The sequence below is a fragment of the Strix aluco genome, chromosome 3 (genome assembly GCF_031877795.1).
Source record: "Strix aluco isolate bStrAlu1 chromosome 3, bStrAlu1.hap1, whole genome shotgun sequence".
Lineage (NCBI taxonomy): Eukaryota > Metazoa > Chordata > Aves > Strigiformes > Strigidae > Strix > Strix aluco.
The window spans coordinates 126809692-126829085 of record NC_133933.1 but is presented as its reverse complement, the minus strand read 5'-3'; the positions used below and the strand labels follow the sequence as shown (position 1 = coordinate 126829085).

Here is a 19394-nt window from a genome sequence, read left to right as displayed (position 1 = left end):
GAAAAAGCAAAGAATAGCTGGGCAAACAGTCAATTTACAACCAAAGCGAAAGTAAAGCGCTGCCAAGAGACACTGGAGCTTATCTTTCCCCTACTGAAATGAATGGAAATTTGGGCAAAACCTTCTCTAGCATCAAGTTCACACATTTTGACTCGATGCACATTTTCAGGAGTGAATAAAAATCTTTGGGAAGGTAGATGTTGGAAAGAGAATATTGGCAAGTCCTTTACTATAGTAATAATTGCTGACGTTGCTGTAGTCGCTCTGACTAAAAATATCCAATACAATAACAAACCCAGTGAACCCATTCATTTATTCCCATTTCACAAAGGCTATTTACATATATAGAGAAGCTCAAAATAAATTCTGTATTCATCATACTTACAGCACATTCCAGCCCAACAAACTGGCACCGAAACGATTTATTTAGAGAACATCATCCAGGTTAGAATCTTTCAAATCGGACAATTATTTTTCATTTTGAGTGTATGATGCTTACAACAGGAGCGTGCTGGGCCCATGTTTTATAAATGTAACGGTAAACAAACCCAGTGCTCTTTAAAACATTACCTTTCTGTCCAAAAGCAATATAATTATGGCTGTATGCATAACATAGCTAAAAGTGAAAAAGCTAAAAGACAATTGGAATTGCAGCAAATATAGCCGTACTAATGAAAATCCTATTTTATAAAGTGGATCCAAAGGTGTTTGTTAAGACATAATTTGCTATGCAAGCACATTTTTTCACTAACCTTCTACAATTCTCTAATATCTTAAAATATGACCCATTTTGCAACCAGTGCTAAAATTCCGAGAAGTTCTGAAATAAAACCTGAGGAAAGCCGAGCAGCAGGGTAGCTCCCCATTTCAGCCAAATCCAAGCCAACGTTCCAGATTATATATATCATAACATAAATTACTTTTTCTGAAAAATCCCATCCAGCTTTTATGCAGGTCCATAAACATTACTGGTACTTTTATTAATTTGTCCATAACCATTTAAATAAAATTCTAGTGCTCTGAGCTGTGATCTGTTCCAGGCTGTAGTAAGTTCCTGTTAAATGTGTAAATGTTCAGCAGAAAGATATTTTTGCACGGAGACTGAAAATCAGCTGTGCCAGATACCTGAAACTTTGTTAGGGCGTTCAGTGGAAAATTTTATTTCGACATTATAAATAACCATGGACTATTTTAAGTGACCTTACACTAGTAGCTTCCAATAACTTATTTTAGTTTATCCTAATTAACTTTTTATTTTATTTTAGTAGGAAGAGAGGAGACTGTAAAACTTTTAGTGTGACTAATTAAAAGTGGAAATGTATCTTCTTGTTTGAAATAAAATAAATGACTGTCAGGCTTATATAGTATTTGGATATAAGACAACCTCTTGCCTTCTTTCTAGCACCTTCGGAATGGCTCTAAGGAAAGGTATTTCCCCTCCAGATAAAGCGGAGAGCCAAAAGAACCTATGAGCATAAACATTTTACCAAAATAATTATGAAAAAATACATTTTCTGTATTGCAACTATAGCAAAGCAGAGCTTCTGAGTATACTAGTCCTTACAGGTGACGAGCAATTGTCCTTTGGAAATGCTTGTGGCCACTTTTGGGGAAAAGCAGATCCCTGTGGTTGTCAGAGAAGCAGGGCGAGCTCAGGAGGGGTTTACAGCGTTACCCACAGCGATTGCATTTTCTCAACGGGGTAGAAAACTTCCACAGCTCCTCCAACGTTGGACCAGGAAAAGGGGGGGGGGGGGGGGGGGGGGGGGGAAAGGGGGAAAAAAGAAAAAAAAAAGGGGGGGGGGGAGGAAGGAGAGGACATAGATCGCTGCGAGACAGTGGATCAAGGGCTGTTCCTCCACATTTTACCGTGGGAAAGACAGAGGAGCGGGGGAATAAGGGCAGAGAGCGGTGCCCGCCGCGCCGGGCGGGTCGGGGCGGGCGCGGAGCGGAGCGGAGCGGAGGCGGCAGCCGCGGTGCGCGGAGCGAGAGCTCTCCCCTGTGACCGAACATCAGATCTTTTCTTCTTATTCGTCTTCAAAATCAAAAACGGAAGGAGCAGCGCTGCAGCCGGGCTGCTGCCTTCGCACGCACCTTCCCCCCGCGCCCAGCCGGGGGTTCGCTCTCATGGCGGGGGGTGGGGGGGAGAAATTGAAGGGGGGGGGGGGGTCAGGACGGCAGCCGGCGGGGTGCGCGGTGCGCAGCGCTGCCGGCCCGGCCGGCGGAGGGCGCGGAGGCTCCGCGGGGCGCGGAAACAGCCCCGGAGGTGTCTCTTCACCCCCTCCTCCACCCCCCCCACCCCCACCCCCCCCCACGCCGTGGCCGTGTACGTGGGGCCGCCGGGCTGCTTCGGCGGGATTTTCGCGGAGGGGCAGGCAGGACAAACCTGGCTTTTCTGCTGGGTCAGGGTGCCGGATTTAGGGCTTGGAAAGGCTCCGTAAAAAGGAACACATTCCCCCCCCCCCCCCCAGAAAAAAACGCAGACAGACAGACAGACAGACACACCGCCCCGAGTCACACACAGGCGGCGAGCAAGGAGCACACACGCAGCGCCGACTTTTTACAAGAAGGTGGAAGTAGCAAGTCGAAGTAAAGCCTTAGAAATTAGAGGGAGGGTTGTGATAGGTTGTTATCTGCGCTGGGAGGCGTTTACACTTTTTTACTATTGGGTATGTAAATTGTTTTTAATAAGATCTGCCCTTTTTTTTTTTTTTTTTTTTTTTAAGGGAGAAAACAAACCAGACTCCCTTTACCTTAATAGTCTGAAGGGGGTTTTATAGCTTTCATTCATTCAAGGAAATGGTTTAGGCTTTAGACTACCGGAGACTTAGCAAAAAAAACCTTTGGCACAAGATTATTCTTACTATTTTTTTTTTTTTTTTTGCAAACAAGATTTTTCATGCCTTTTTTTTTATATATATATATATATATAAAAAACCCAAAAAACAACAAACAAGCCCAAAAGTGTTAATGGAAAATACCCGGAGAGAAGTGGAGATCGGAGACCGTCTCCTGCTCCCCCCCTTCCCCGTCCCCCTCCCCGTGGGTGAGAGCGACTTAAAGCAAAGTTTCTCCTCCTGTGGGGGATGCACATTGTTTTATTTATTTTGAAGGCTGCAGAAGTCTGAGGACTGAAGCACCACGTGCTGCTGACTCTCATCAGCATAATGATCGCCTTAGCCAGAGAGTCCTGTATATATAAACCACAAAAACCTAATCATTAGAAATCCCAGCCTCCAAAAACCACATTCAGGACAAAAAAACCGTGGCGTTTTTTTTTTCGGCTCCTTCATCTTCCCCGACCTCAACTTCTTGGGACCCAAAAGAAGTTTGTTGGTTTTGGTTGCCTTTTTTTTTTTTTTAAACCCGATTTTTCAGAAAGAAAAGTAACTCAAACAAACCGACATTTTAATGATTTTTTTGCTGCTGTTGTTCATCAAGGGCGAAAAAAAAAAAAGATTTTTGTTAGCCTATTCGACTCAACGGACTTGGATCCAGCAGCGACTTAATTAAAAGGACCGGACTGCACCGAGGCTGCCTTTTCCTAGAATTTACTTGGTTATATTTTAGAAATCAGTCTAAGGAGGGGTGTTTTGGGGTGTTGCTTCCCCCCCCCCCCCCAACTATGCTCCCCGCTTTTTTTTCCCTGGGAATCCGAAAGTTCAACTTTTCTTAAGCCCTGATCCTCCCAAAGGAACCGGCTAAAGTCTCTCTTTTAATTATTAGTCCTGTGACTTTCCTCCTCACCCCAACAACTCCAATAACTTTATTTCCACGCCGAAATCGCTTCGGGAGCGCCTTTTTTTTGGGGGGGAGCCACTTTTCCCAAGGCCCTTCCCGAGCTCCCGCTTCCCTCCGCTTCCTTAAGCCAAAGGCAATAAGCGGGGGAGCCCAGCGGCTCCTCGCTTCTGTCCCAGCGAAGGCTTTTTGTTTGCTCCTTTTCTCCTTTTTTTTTTTTTTTTTTTTTTTTTTTTTTTTTTGTCCGGAGGAGGAAGATTTCTTCGGAGGAAATCGGGACATTCCCCTGAACACCCCCTCTCCGGGTTTGAGAGTTACGCTCCTCTTCTGGCGGCCGCCAACAGCAGCAGCCCAGGAAGCTGAACCAGCAGCGAGTTTTTACTTCTCCCCAAACAACCTTTTGAAAATCCGAAAAGAGGACGGGGAGGGAGGGGAAGAAAAAAAGGAAAGAAATTCAAGCACTTGAGGGAAGAAGCGGTGGCTAGAAGGAGGGAAAAGAGCAGAGAGACTGTGCAAGAAGGAAGGAAGGAAGGAGGAGGAGAAGCGGCAGCGCTTTGCAGCTGGGCAGAAGCCGGGACCATGCAGTTTCCAGCCGGGCTTTGCTGAGAGGGGCAGCCCCGGACTCCACAGCCAGACTCTGTCTCCTCGCTGCTCCAGGCTGCAGGCGCCCCGAGACCGGCATCGCCCCCCGCCCCGTCCATCTTTCTTTTTTTAGCAAACAAAACAAAACAAAACAAAAACAGACTGAGATTTTTTTTTTTTTCCTCGTGCGTTTAATCCGCTCCCGGTTTTGGTTTTTGGGTTTTTTGTTGTTTTTTGGTTTTTTTTTTTTTTCCTGATTTGCTTTTTTGCCCCTTAGCTCCCCCATCCACTTTTTCATTCACCCCTATTTTCGCTATATAGATTTTTTTTTTTTTTACAACCCCCACCCCCCACTACACGCCTCCTCAAGCGATCCCCCTACCGCTCCCCCCCCCCCCCCGCCCCCCAATTCGCTAACTTGTGGCTGTTGTGATGCGTATTCCCGTAGATCCCAGCACCAGCCGGAGGTTCAGCCCCCCCTCCAGCAGCCTGCAGCCCGGCAAGATGAGCGAAGTCAGCCCGGTCGTAGTAGCCCAACAGCAGCAGCAGCAGCAGCAGCAGCAACAGCAGCAGCAAGACGCGGCGGCCGCCGTGCCCAGGCTGCGCCCCCACGATAACCGCACCATGGTGGAGATCATCGCTGACCACCCCGCCGAGCTGGTCCGCACCGACAGCCCCAACTTCCTCTGCTCCGTGCTGCCCTCGCACTGGCGCTGCAACAAGACCCTCCCGGTGGCATTCAAGGTGAGACACCCCCTCCCGCAGCCGCCGCTGCCCGGGGATGCCTCCCCCCCGCGCCGCGCTGCCTCCCGCCGAGCCAGCTCTGACCCCCCCCCCTACCCCCCCACCCCGGCCCGCAGGGGCTTCTCTGAGCCCCCCGCCCCCCCCCCCCCCCCCGATCTGAAATGTCTCCTGTGCCCCCCCGGACCGCAGTGTCTCCTGTGCCCCCCCCCAGCCCGCAGTGTCTCCTGTACACCCCCCCTCCCCAGCCTGCAATGCCTCCTGTGCCCCCCCCCCCCCCAGTCCTGCAATGTCTCCTGTGCCCCCCCCCCGGCCCGCAATACTTCTTGTGCCCCCCCAGTCCCGCAATGCCTCCTGTGCCCCCCCGGGCTGCAATGCCTTCCGTGCCCCCCCGGCCCGTAGGGGCGTCTCTGCTCCTCCGTCCTGCAATGCCTCCTGTGCCCCCCCTCCCCCGTCCTGCAATGCCCCCTATGCCCCCACCTTCTGCAGGGGCTTCTGTGCCGCACCCCCCCCCACCCCACCCCCCCCCCCCCCAGTCCTGCAGTGCCTCCGGTGCAACCCCGGCCTGCAGGAGCTTCTGTGTCCCCCCATCCTGCAACGCCTCCCCGTGCACCCCCCACCCTGCAATGCCTCCCGTGTCCCCCCAGTCCTGCAATGCCTCCTGTACCAGCCCCCCCCCAAGTCTTGCAGTGGCTTCTGTATCTCGCCCCCGTCCTGCTGTGCCTCCTGTACCCCCCGTCCTGCGGAGCCTCCTGTGCCCCCCCTGCCCTGCGAAGCGTCCTCGCCCCCCCATGTCTCCTCTGCACCCCCCTCAGTGCCTCCCATACCCCCCCGCAGTGCCTCTCGTGCCTCCCCCCGTCCTGCCCGTGCTTCCTGTGCCCCCCGTAATGCCTGCTCTACTCTCCCCCCCTGCAGAGCCTGCTCTGCCCCCCTCACCCCTGTAGCGGGTCCGGTGCCCCCCCCTTGCACTGCCCCCCCTGCCCTCTCCCTCCCGCGCCGCCGGCACAGCGCGCACCCCCGGCAGCCGTCCCGTTATCTCCATCCCCGCGGGGCAGTGCCGGCGTGTGCCCCCCGCAGCTCCTGGGCACCCTGTGCCCCCCGCAACAGCACCCCAGGAGACACCCCCTCCTCCCCACAGACCCTCTCCTGGGCTTTCCTTTTTATTTATAAAAAAAAAAAAAAAGCGCTTTCCCTCCCTGACGAAGGGGGGATTCACCCATTAGCCAGAGCTCAGTGTGGGGGTGCAAAGTGGGTGCCCTCCCCCAGACATCCAGTACCTGACCTACGGGGGTGCCCCTGCCTCCCTCCTCGCTCCCGGGGGTGGGACTGGGAAGTTTGGGGGGGATTTGGGGTGGCTTTGGAGCATGCTGGGGGTGCTGGGGTCCCAGAGTCAGGCTGGGGGCGCTGGGGTGGGAGAGGGGGGTCCGAGGCTTTGCTCCCCTACCCCAGAGTCAGCTGGGCTGAGATGGGGCTGGGAAGAGGGGGCCGGGGCTCCTGGGGTGGGGGGGGGGCGAGGCCCCTTCACTTCTCCTGGTGGACAAGCAAGGAAGTGTCTGGCCAGAAGACGCTCTCCTTGGCAGGGCTCGCACGTTTAAATAACAAATACCACCCTGATCTGCACCGGGGATGCTGCTTTTAATTTTCTGTCTACATCCCACGGCGTGCTAATGAGAGGAAAAGAATTTTTTTTAAACAGTAATAATAACAACAATAATTGCGTGTTTTAAAGCAAGCCCTTTTCCTCCCCTAGCAATATTTGAAAGCGTTACCCCTGGAGTTTTCTCTCCTGCGGCCTTTGGTAGGGAAGAGGGCAATGGCTCGGGTGTCCCAGAGCACCTGCCCGAGCGGGGCGTGGGGTCGGAGCCAGGCTGGGGTGGCCCTGCGAGGGGCTCATCGGTCAAAGTTATTTCAGCTCAGTTGAAAATAACGCGCCTGGAAATTGCTCAAAAGGTAGAAGAGTTTGGAAACAGCCTCATCCAGCGTGTTTCCAGAACGTCGCCTTAGTCTTGTGTTTCCCAATTGCTAGCCGTGTTATCACAGTCGTTTATCTGGGAAAAATTAGTAGAAGCGGTTAAATGAGCTGGCGTTAAAGTGACTGGTGATAAAGGTGAAGCTTTGCTTCAAAAATGTTACAGGGGGGGTGATGAGAGTTGACGAAAGTGCTCCTGTGTGGGGGAGGCATCTTGGAGAGCCTGGAGTTGCAGCAGGAGCCCTTTGCACAGGGCCTGCTTGTGCAGGTCGTGATGGTCGGACTAAGTAGAAATGGCAGAAAAATGGGGTGTCTTCTGTTTCCTAACTTGGCGTAGCACTCAGAGACTCTCTAGGTGTGTATCACGGTGATTCTGATCACAGGGGCTGCGGGGTAAGGAGGAGGAGCTTTTGGAGAATTGTGATTATAATTTAATTGAGCATTAGATTAAGTTGGTATTATAGTTACTCTTTATAGAACGGTCACAAGAGCTCTTACATTATCGTACTCACATTGCAGTTTTCATTTGAAACGTCTGAGCCTTCTCCTACCTTACAGCAATTCAAAGATGCGGTCGCAGTTCATTAGAATAAGGGAATGATCTAAATTAAATATTAAAGTGTTTAGCATATTATTACAATGAGAATGCTTACATGTGATAAAAGGATAGAAAAAGGTTTAGAGCTTTTCCCAGTCTTTTTTGTGTTCATATATATATATTTGTACACGTCATATATTCGGGGTTGGTGGCAGGGAGTTAGAGATATGGCCAACTTACTGACGTATCAGAAGGATGCGTTGCCCCTTGCACCTTTCCACTGTGGGTGCATCTGTGTTTTCACATGCAGTGTGTGATGTGTACTTTTAAAATATGCCGAAGATATATACACCCTTTTTTACTGGTAAATTAATTTGCAACTGAGTTGAAATCACTTTGACCATTTTAAAAAATTTATTTCATTTTCCAAATGTAAGTTGCGTGCAGCTGTCCAGTACTTTTAGACCAAAGAAGCTGCATGTGTCATACAGTGAAACACTTGACTGTGGTGTAACAGAATGGGAATTGTCTCTGAAAAGGAAAAAAAAGACAGATTTGGGCTATAGAAATCTCAGCTAAACAGTAACTTGAAAGTAAAATAGCTCACAGACAACACACTTTTAGAAGTTTTATTGGCAATAAATAATATGTTGATGATAATGTTTTGAGTGGTGTGTTAAGTGTGTCATAACTCTCTCACAGTGATCTCTAGTTAAAAACTAGTCTGGATATAGCACTGTTTTAATTTAAAAAAAACAGATATAAATCATATGCAGGAGAGGAAGTTTGTTATAAACAGTGCTGGGTTTGATTATAATTTTTTGAAATAATGTTGGCTTAGTATTAGATTTGAATGTTAAGTATTAATATTTACACGCACTGGAGAGGGAGTCCATGTTGAGTGTACTAAGTACACGGGGTTTGTGGGGAACAGTATTAAACGTGCACCTATTAATACAGCTCTAGCTATCTAGTGATATTCCAGCATAAAATAAATAGATATTGTGCACCCGAGTCCAAATCATATTCATTTCTTAATACCCAGCAGTACTTCATTTGAGTCGAGTCATCAGAATTTGGCCCTCTGCTTATGTGTCTGCCTGGGAGTTTTTACTGAAAGTCATTAAGACCCAGATTACCACGTTAGATGATACAAGTGGCTTCTGTATGATGCTGATAGTAGCAGAGAGCCTTAGTGGACCTAAAGGCAGGAGAAAAAAGGGATGTGAAGTCTAAAATCTCTCCCCAGTAGCACCACAGTAGTTAAGGGTCTGTCAGCATTTCCACTCCAAACCCCAATTTTCAGAGTTTATAACTCAGCTGTTTTAAATAGCTTCAAGCTGAAACCTGCTGTATAAATTGTCAGCCCAGATGTATATTTTGAAACAAAAAGTAGTGCAAATCAGTTATTCTGTTTTAAGTTACAGAACATTAAAATATTTTTAATAGTATCAGATGCTCTTTTGGCAATCTTTGGGAAAGGCGTTCTCAATACGGAAGATTTTACATTCAGAGGCTGTTTGAATTCAGTGTTTCACAAGAAAAGCTGTTGAAGCAGTAGATATCAATGTTTGAGAGGAACTATTTAGCATGCACACTAGCTTTTTTTTTTTTTTTTTTTGAAACAAGCATTTTACTCTGCAGAAAGTCGTAGTACCTGCTGTTGCATAGTAGTTTTGCTTCGTGCTTATAACTTCCGTCTTTAGGGTACATACTTTGGCCAGTTCAAATCCCACTGGACCGAAACTGGGCAAACAGGTTGCCTAACCAGACGAGAATTGTGTTATGCAAAAAATACATAGTTATTTTCAACTTGTAAGAATTGGTTTAGTTTTATTTTGTGGCTTCATCTGACTTCATGTACCTTTTTGGGCTGTAGTTAAAAAAAAAAAAAAAAAAAAAGCAAAAGCAAAATCAACCTTTAATCACCAAATGTGTAGGTAGTTTAATATGGAAAATAAAGATTTTGAATTAGTAGAGATATCTGCGTTTGAACAATAGGTAAAGAATGTGCACTATGGCTACTTTTAATCTTTAATTTTTTACACAGCCTTTATTCTTTTCACAGTGCACTTACAATCCTCTTTCTAAGAATATGTAAATAATTTTGGATTGATACATGGCATAAAATTACCAAGTCAAGGTTTATGCCAACAGTCTTTCAGTATGTAAAGTTACCTTTTCAAATTCTCAAAATGATGTGTATTTCTCCAGGTTTCAAACTTGTTTTGCAAAGCTTTTTCTCTGACCAGTGCTATTATGTATGTGTGCAGTAATCTTCTGGTATTTCATGGCAAAAAAGTATGAAATTATAAAAAGAACAAGCATTTTACTCCTGTTGCATAGCAGGGGAGCTTCCCATGTAATAGGACTTTCTTTTATTAGCCAAAGTTTTTATTTTCACCTCTGATTTCAGTTTGTCTTTTCCTTCGGTCTTATCCTAATCAGTTGAATAGTGATATTGCATCATACTGCATCAAAAAGCTGGTTCATTTCAGTAATGATGCAGTTCTTGACTAGGCGCGATCAGCCCAGTGACTCCGGCAGCGACACGTGCAGTTTTAGGCTGATGTCTAAGCTGACAAATTGAACTGACATTGTCGAGTGGAAGGGGTAGAGAGGAAAGCTCTGAAAAGCAACGGGGGACAGGGGGGCCTTTAAGAGGTTTTGCTCCCTCCTGCCCAGGTGTTGCAAGCTGTACCCATGTTCGGGAGATGGGGTTGAGGCGGAGATGGGATGCCGCTGCCTGCTCCGGGCTCTGCTTACCTAGAGAGAAAGAGGTGAGCTGAGGCTGCAGTCACTTTGCTCCCTCTTCCGAGGCCCCTGGCAGACTCGCATTTCCTCCTGTGCTCTCAGCTTCTTTGCAGTTCTGGAGTTAATGTGATTTTTTTTTTCCTTTCATGAGATATAAAAAGCATAGGTTGCAATTCCCCTGGATGTTAATGTACATGACAAGACTGTCCAGAGATAACGTGGTCTATTGCAGACTGGGGAGTCTTTTATAAGTAGTCTCAAGCCCCATGCTTTAGAGTTTAAGCCAATATCCATTTAAGGGTCAGAGTCAGATCTATAACCTGTTCAGCAGATTATTATTTGCTATTTGATTATTATTTATTATTCCTTACACCTCGCTTTGAAGCTGTCAGACCTGGTTGCTGTCAGACCCAAGCAGTGAGCTAGTGGGACTTGTTTTTTTATGTTCAGGGACATTCATATCACTTTAAAATCTTTGCTTGATAGAGAGACCTGACAGTAGTTTGTGGCAAAACTCAGTTTTCAGTTTTGGGTGGTATTACCTGGTGTGTTATGGAAAAAAAGAAAATCACCAAGGCAAATCCTTTTTATACAGCGTTTCAGCTTTGCTATCTTCTTCTTCTTCAATATTTCTTTTAAATAAGACAAGCTATAATTTTCAGTAATATAGTCTATTTTAAATATTCTCTGATTCTGTATACCTTTGTCATTAATTTCTGTTGTTTTAGAGAAACACTGTACAGTGTGCTGAGCCATATAATGCTCTCCCTGTATATTCAGAACTCCTCATTCTTTCCACTTAATTAATATTAAAGTGCAACCTGCAATTATTAGTTTCAGCCAGGATCATTTATAGGAAAGACCTTTCAAGCCAGGTTTATGACAAAATGCTGTATATATTTCAGGAGACAGAATAAATTACTCTGTATAATATAAAAATTCATATCTGACCATGTAAACTGGTAGAAACTGCAAGGAGACAGACTTTGTATCTCAAGAATATTTTTTTTTTTTTCAAGTCTGAGCTCAGCCATGCAATATTTGTGAATCTCTTTGTGTTACAAATTTATTTCCAGCATCAGTATTAGCTAATTGAGCAAAAGGAAATTATTTTCTCGATACTTTTGTGGACTTCTTTTATCCCCATATGAAGAAACATGTATATTTTCTTCCTAGTAACTTAGTATTCCTGTTTAACTTTACTTTTACTTTAAAAAGCCACAGTGCAGTAACACTGTAGGTGTCTCTGGTGTTTTCAAATTAGAAGACAGTAGCTGTCTGCTCTGTGGCATTTAGCTAATCAGATGTTGGAGCACTGCACAACCACTGAACCTTAAAGTGAGACAACCAGCTAGCTGAAACATAAGGAGAAATAACTTTGATATCTTCTGTTCACCCATCCTGGAATTTGAGGGAGGTATCAGCGCTAACCACATGCGACTCTTGAGAGTGCTATGAAAATTTACATGCCTGCAAGGAAATACAGCCTTTGTATTATATCGCATCTGAAGAGTTTGAATTCCAGCCATAAAGTGCTCCATGGCAGCAGCGTGTTGGGTGGAGAGCTTTGTCTGCCAATGCCCCTGGTGCCACTCCTGGGATGGGATGATAGGGGGCTTCTCTTTAGCTTGAAGTCTAAGGAACTCTGGGGTCAGGGTGATGGGGGCAACCAGCAGAGAAGTAGAACCGAATCTGGGTGATAAGGCTAATAGTATTTTCTAACTTTCCATTTCATATGCGTTCCCGTGTATAATTTATGGATACAAGCCATGCCTCATGTTTTCTTGCTGCTCACTGGTTGCTAAGAACAAAGTTGGCCTTCAGGAAGCATTAAACCATGCACTCTACATAAGGATGTTGAATGTTTCTGAAGAAATGTAACAAAGAAGAAACTCCCTATTAGGCTATGAGAAAGGGAGACAATACAAGATGTTTCTTTGTTTGATGTGGCACTTTGTTCTGTGTTCAGCTAATACATGACTCTTCACCGCAGCGGGCTGGAGAAGCTGCCACAGAGCTTCGTAATGAGCATGGCAGCCTGCAAAGCTGGGATGGAGACACGCGTTTTCAAAGTGTTACTTCACGAGTTGTGGTTGTCTTCCCATTTTAACAGGTGGTGGCCTTAGGAGAAGTGCCTGATGGGACGGTGGTCACTGTCATGGCTGGAAACGATGAGAACTACTCTGCAGAGCTGCGAAACGCTTCTGCCGTGATGAAGAACCAGGTGGCCAGATTTAATGACTTACGATTTGTGGGCAGAAGTGGAAGAGGTAGGCCACTGCATTTTACGTGTCTGTCTAGACATCAGACTTACTTTGCAATGAAATATTGATTAATCTGTAAATAAATCATTGTTGGCCTTTCATTTGGAGGCATGAATGTGTGTTTAATTTGCAAACTTCAGCACTTGTGCAAACCAAGTTAAGAGTTTCTCTTGTTTTCCTGACTCCTCACAACTCTCTAGGTTTTTATGAGACACAGGTCTTGAAAAATGATTCACAGAATACCTGCTTCCCTGTTTTAATCACACAGCAGAGTTAGAAGGAAATGGGGATGTCTGTGATCTGGGTTACGTGAAGTCAGAGAGTGTATCTCAGGCCACGGCAGTGAGAGATGGAGAATTCCCTTTAGCAGTAAGGCTTCTTCTGAAGTTGCTGTAGAAGACCTATAATTAAGGGGATTTTGCATATCACATGTGCTACAAGTTATATTCTTTAAGGGCTTACATCTTTAAAGGCTTGCAGCTATTGGTGGAAAGCTTTCTAGTGACTTCCCTGCCCTTTACAATCAAACTGCATATGACCTGCAAAAATAAGCTGTACTTTTCTTTTTAGTAAACTGGTTGACTTTTTATGAATTGCTGGTAAGCTTGGGCTTGAACTAGATTTAACCTTCACTTTAAATGACAGGGTAACTTTCAGCTATTTTTTTTTTTAATGTGTAGAGTGCTGTCATTGTCTTCCAGCTGTTTAGGAGCTTCCTATAATCTGAAAACTGCACTGCACTCATAGAAAGCCTTTGTAATCATTGCAAGTTTGCAAGAATTCGTCCTTAAGATTCTTGTAGCTGCTTTCAAATTTCAGGTAATGATTGAAAGCATAGCTTGAAGGAAGCTGGCACTTCAGTTTTTCTGCAGGTTTGTTATATCAGTTGTTGATTCAACCTACATATTTTTTTCTTTATGTATTTGAAGTAATTACTCATTTTTTAAACTGGCTCTGCACAAGGCAAACCAAAGCAATAGAAGATGAACAGCTGTATTAGGAAATTACCAATAAAGCTAATTTTACAGTAATATATCTTTAGAAAGCAGTTGTAATTCATATTACAGAGGGAAAGAATATTTGTCCAAAAAAAAATTAAATATAAGAGAGAGGCCTAGATAGTCAAATCAGTCGGCACACTTTTACAACTGCTTTGTGAAAGTGTGTCCTTAAGTGTGGCTTACAGTGGCTATTTTTTATTTTAGTGACCTGGCCAACAATTCTCTTTATCATTTTATGACTTAAAAAGTATCAATAATACAAAATAACTTGAAAGACAGAATAAGTATTGCAACAGTAATGCAATATAAATATGGAGTTCATTGCCCTTTTCAATACGGTGTTACCTATCTCTTCCATTTGTCTTGCTTTCTTTAAAAAAACCTGTCTGCTTTGTTATTCTGCTGATGGATTAGGTTTGAAAGTTCTCTGGCTCCATCACTACTGCTGCATTACAGTAAAAGTTCAGTACTGTATCAGTCTTTCAGCAGTGCTGAAAAAGAACTCAAATGTGATGTACTACCTCTGATCTGTGAATTTCATTTGAAACCTATGATATATACTTTTTATTAAAGCATAGGAAATGAAATAAAGGGCCTAAAGCCTCAGTAGATATGGCTACAGACACATACAAACACAAACCTCCTAAAACTTGGTTCCAGTAGTTTAATTTATATTTGTATCTTGCAGACTTGGAATAGACTTTTTCTCTGATCAATCTGGGTAGAATCTATGGAAAGCGATAGTGTACTTTTCAAACCCTCAACATATTTATTTAAGAGACTTCAAAGAAAAACAAAGGGTGTGCACTGTTTTACTATATTGGCTTTCTGAGTTTTGGCTACTTTCCCAAATAGCAATTTTTATATTTAAAAAAAAAAAAAAAAAGGAAGAAAAAAGACAGACTTAACTGCTTGCAGACTTTTCACGCATGGAAGATGAAGAAAGCTTCTTTTGATGAAGTGTAATTATGTCCAAACAGAGCTGACCCCCTCCCCCTATATTTCTTATGATCTTAACGGAAGAAAGTAGGGCTTTTCCTTTGAAGCAGCCGGGACTCGGTGGAGGATCTGAAATGCTGCATTCTGCTGCCAGAGGCAGGATGGAGAAATTGGTCCAGACTTGTCTTCCAGACTTAGAACAGAGAGGGGGAGAGAGAGAGAGAGGCAGAGAAGGAGAAAGAGTTATCATTAATGATAGATTTTTAGAACTCTCTTAAAATAGCAGGAAAAGAAAGCAGTAGTTGCAAACAGAAGTGAGAAAGCTCCTTACATAGACAAATATCAGTAGATGCAGGTCTTGAAGTAGAACAGGAAAAATAAAGTAATAAAGAAATCATTTTTCGGTGGCGAGAAACTAATCCACACCTGTTCCTGACTTTAGATTTACATCTTTCTAAACAGCTCGCTCTTTGATCTCTGTATCTCTAAAGTTGATTGTGAAGTCTGAATCATCAACTTACCACTTCACCTCCTCTCCCACGTTTTTTCTTGCTTCCCATGGCTCAATGAAGAAACTTGATTTTTATAAATATTAATGTTGCTTGCCTGACAGAAGCTTCACGTTTTTGTTTGTATAATTTTTCTTAAATGCCTTTTCTGGATTCATAAGAATAAGTAACCGGGGTGCTTTATGTGAATGCAGAAGTTAGTTGTATGCGGTTTTCAGGCAGTAGCTCACTTTTACAAGCCCGATCCACAGTGCAGAGAGAGAAGAAAGAATTCCTGTCTTCAATAAGCAAAGGATCATAACCTTAATTTTGTTGTGTCCTGATACTTTAATCACATTAGCATCTAACTGAAAAAATATGCAACATGCACAAGCTGCTGAGCCTCCTTTCAGGCTAATTTCTGGGGTTTGCCTTGTGCTTCAGCATATGTCCATCTTGTCCTCCTGTGTCAGCTCAGCTCACATGTGTGAATAACAAAGAATGCACAGTTTAGACACACTGAAGGAATAGTGCCAGATGACTGCTTGACTGGGGAATTTAATAAAAGAGAACTACAATTAGTCTTTAGCTTCTAAAAGTGGATAGTTGAAATGACTAAGGGCAATAAAGAAAGGTGATAAAAAGTGCATTAAAGGATTTCGTAGCTGAGAAGGGATATCTGTGAAGTATCTGTGGAGGCATAAGCATCACTGGAACAGGGGACCTCAAAAATTTATTTTGTTCTTAATCCTGTAATATGTAAATCACCTTTTGAAAGCTCTGGAACCTGAGTGCAGTAGCAGGGCCACGCAGCTTCCTGCAGTGGAGTGATGTATTCTTTACTGAGTGCGAGGGGGCTTCATCAGTGTTACTTCATTAATGCTTCAGTTTGGTAGAACACCAGTTAGGGAACAAAACCAGTTTCCCTTTCAAATTAGATGCTTAAGTGTTCAGTTTAGGCTGGCTGAGAGGTGACAGTTTAGAAATGCTCACAAGTGGGATTGAAACGTAGCTCTTCATATTAAGGAATGCATTTTTTCTGGCCACCGTACCCTGTTGAGATATTTAGTGTAGAAAATCTTGCAGTGCTTTTCTATAGAATGATTTTACAGGGTCTTACAAATAATATATTTTGTTGGGTTAATTTTTAGTTGTGATAGACTTTTATACTGATTTGGCATATAAATAACATTGGAAGGCCAAGTTTTTTATTCAAAGGTGTATGGAAAATCCCTTTAGTATCTCTGTTACCAATAATACTCTACTGATTTTATATGGGTAACTGTGAGCTGAATGTCATTATCATACAATTTAACAGAGCTTTTTGACATGATAAACTGGCGCTGAAGGAGGCCTTAAACCTGTCCCTGGCGAATTATATACATCCAAGCCATAGGCTGAATTCCTACTTGGAGAGGGATAAAAGGCACGGACCCTTTTCAGCCCTAAACAAGCGGGTGCGGAGGCACTCTGTGCTTCAGCAGGGCTGTTGCTGTATGTCTGAAGGCTGCCTATGTACACGCTGTACTCTGGCAGGACAGAGTTTACCTCTGGAGATGGCGGGTGGACAGGACTGAACAAAGGCTGCATACACCTAATTCTCCTCCTGTGATGATCACTCTCAAAAGATTTGAGACATAATCCATTTCCCAGTGAAACTGGGGAAAGCCACCCTCAGCCATGCATCTCCACTGCGACAGAATTCAGCCTCCTGAGATTTCTGCACCTTTGCCAGGGTCTTGACCTCCCCTCTAACCTCCATCTCTTGGAGAGGTGGGCACAGCTGGAGCACAGCTACACCTGGAAAATCATTTTACTCTAAATGGTAGTTATATTTCTTTAAAAAAAAATCCATGTCAAATTCTAGTTCGTGAAAAATATAGCCAAGACAGTTTGAAGTTGAACTCCTGATAATAAATGATGCGTGTCTCAGGCAAGTTTGGGGGATATACAACTTGGACCAGAAAGAAAGACCAATTACTAGATTTGACAGCCAAAGCTCTGTTCTGTATTATGCCTTATACATAAGCTGTTCTATATTAGGCTTGAAAAAACTACATTAAGTTTGTGCTGTTACCTATCATTTAAGATTTGTGTCTTGATTGAATACCTTCAGAGTTCAGCAAGAGGAAAAGCCCTAGCAACAAAAATGCACATATGCACACAAGGGGGGGTGGGGGGAAGAGTTTTAAGTGTCTGGTAAAGTAGCAGCTAAAATGAGCATGAAGGCCGAAGATTGCTGACTGTTTTATTGAGTCACTGTTGTACGCCCACCTTTTCCTGTCTTGAAACAGTTTTCAGTTTTGACTATCTGACATGACTAACCGTTGCATATCTAACAGATTACAACTGTCAGTGAGTCTCCCGAACGGGGGCCAGCGCCTTGTGAGAATGTGTGCTCAGACGCAGGCAGCTCCCTTTATTTATTTCTTTTTAACGTTTTCATTCAGCTAAAGGCTGTGGATAATCTTGTGCAATCTCTGCGTGCATTCAAACTTTGAAAAATAAAAAAAAAATGCAGACGTGATAGCAATGTACGTGCACACAGCAGTTTCTCACCCTCACAGGAAAGTTGGGGGCTTTCTTAGTATTTCATAGAGGGAATATATGTAGAGGAAAAAAAGTGTTCCAGTAATAATGATATCATCATATTACCCCTGGCATATGAAGGACAGGAGACACTGATTCCCTGTTAAAATGACTCCCAGGAGGAAAATATATTTTTTCCTCATCTTATTGTAGTCAAGTCAAACAAATGAAATGATAAAGCTGTGTGAAGTAAATAACATGTGGCCACATTCTGCTCTCTGTCACACAGCTGCAAAACTGGAGTAAATTTTTAAATTATCTAACTTGCTTTGGATTTACACCACTTTCAATACAGCAAAGAATTTGGCTTGTCTTCAGCAGTGAATCACTTTTGTTCTGTCATTGTATGATGACCCATTATTAAATAAGAAACATTTAGATTGTCAACACATGGACATATTCTTGACATAGAGTAAAACTGAAGGGGAGGAAAACTCCTATGGTCAGCTATGTTTTTAATTTTCACGATTGTGGTAACGACAGGGAATAATTTTAAACGTCTCTGATTCTTTACTGAACATGCATGTGACTGTTTTCATGTTGTAATCACTCATTCCTTGTTTTTTTCCCTTTGTAGGGAAGAGCTTTACTTTGACAATAACTGTCCTGACAAATCCCCCCCAAGTCGCTACATACCACAGAGCTATAAAGGTTACAGTAGATGGGCCAAGGGAGCCAAGAAGTGAGTATTATATTCTTATTTTTGCACTTACGTCTGCTTAATTTTGTTTAACAGAGACCCATAAATGAAATACATATCTTTGTCAAACATTGGTTCTTGCTCAGCAAAATATGTAAGCGCATGCTTAGTTTGGAGTCTATTGGACCACACACATACTTGCATTAAACACACACTTAAGTGCTTGGCTGAATTTGGGCAATCACAAACCTGATTCTCATTCACATCAAGGTCTTGATACATTATCTGCCAGTGTAAATGAGAACTAAACCCACTGTATTTATATATAATCTGATTTAGGCATAATAGATACAATCCTGCAACATGCTGAATTCCCTAAACTCCTGTGAGCTTCCAACTGAAGATGTTTAGAACAAAATAGGAGACTGATCTTTCAGGATCAGTCCTAGTGCAGAGAGAAAATATATAATAAAGTGCCTTTTTGTTTGCCCTTAAATTCTTTTGCCATCAGATAATTAATGCACCTGGTTAATCTCATCATACCTGAAATTGGTTTTCAGCTATGGACTCATCATAGACCCCTGGGGGCCAAAGAAAGATAAAAAAACAGTGTATCAACAGCATGGTCTTTGTTTGTTATTTGTGCACAGAAAGTCTTATTTTATTTAAATATAGTCCAGTAGATTTTCACTCAGCACATTTACGTCATAGCAGTGCACCTTCCTAACTTACTAAGAATCTTTTTGCAGTAATCACTGGCTGTATTTTTATGACAACTGTGTTTTGTCATGTTCTAGCAGTTTTATGGGGAGCACTTATTTTTAGATTCAGTCAAGTCTGGTTAATCTATCATGATTTATACAGCTGTCTCTCTGTCTAGCACATTTAGCTGGTAACCAGTCTCACATCATATGGGTATCACTGATGAGCCAGTTCTGGATTTTTTTCTTAATCTGACTGGAATGACTTTTTCTAAATTGATTGGATTAACCAGGTATAGCTGTATTTAAATTACATTTAGAGGTTAAGAATTATTTGATGAATAACCACATTAAAAAAATCACTGTAATAGAAGCATCTCAAATAATTATTTTGCCTTTGATCTGCACATACAAATGAGACCTTTAAAGAGTTTTCATGGAGTTTTGTTT

General features: G+C 43.4%; 1 protein-coding gene across 11 annotated transcripts in view; it reads left to right on the top strand.

The window, feature by feature from the left end:
- The window catches only part of RUNX2 (RUNX family transcription factor 2), a 151792-nt gene that overhangs the window by 58980 nt on the left and 73418 nt on the right, over positions 1-19394 (top strand). For 3 of the 11 annotated variants that reach the window (XM_074820221.1, XM_074820222.1, XM_074820217.1), the window contains exons 1-4: positions 3810-4848; positions 4888-5064; positions 12436-12592; positions 18181-18285. In XM_074820221.1, coding sequence (XP_074676322.1) covers positions 4753-4848; positions 4888-5064; positions 12436-12592; positions 18181-18285 — 535 coding nt within the window. In that variant the 5' untranslated portion in view covers positions 3810-4752. Of the gene's footprint in view, positions 1-3809; positions 5065-12435; positions 12593-18180; positions 18286-19394 lie in introns of those variants that run through there. The other 8 variants (XM_074820219.1, XM_074820220.1, XM_074820216.1 and 5 more) reach the window with 5 other exon arrangements.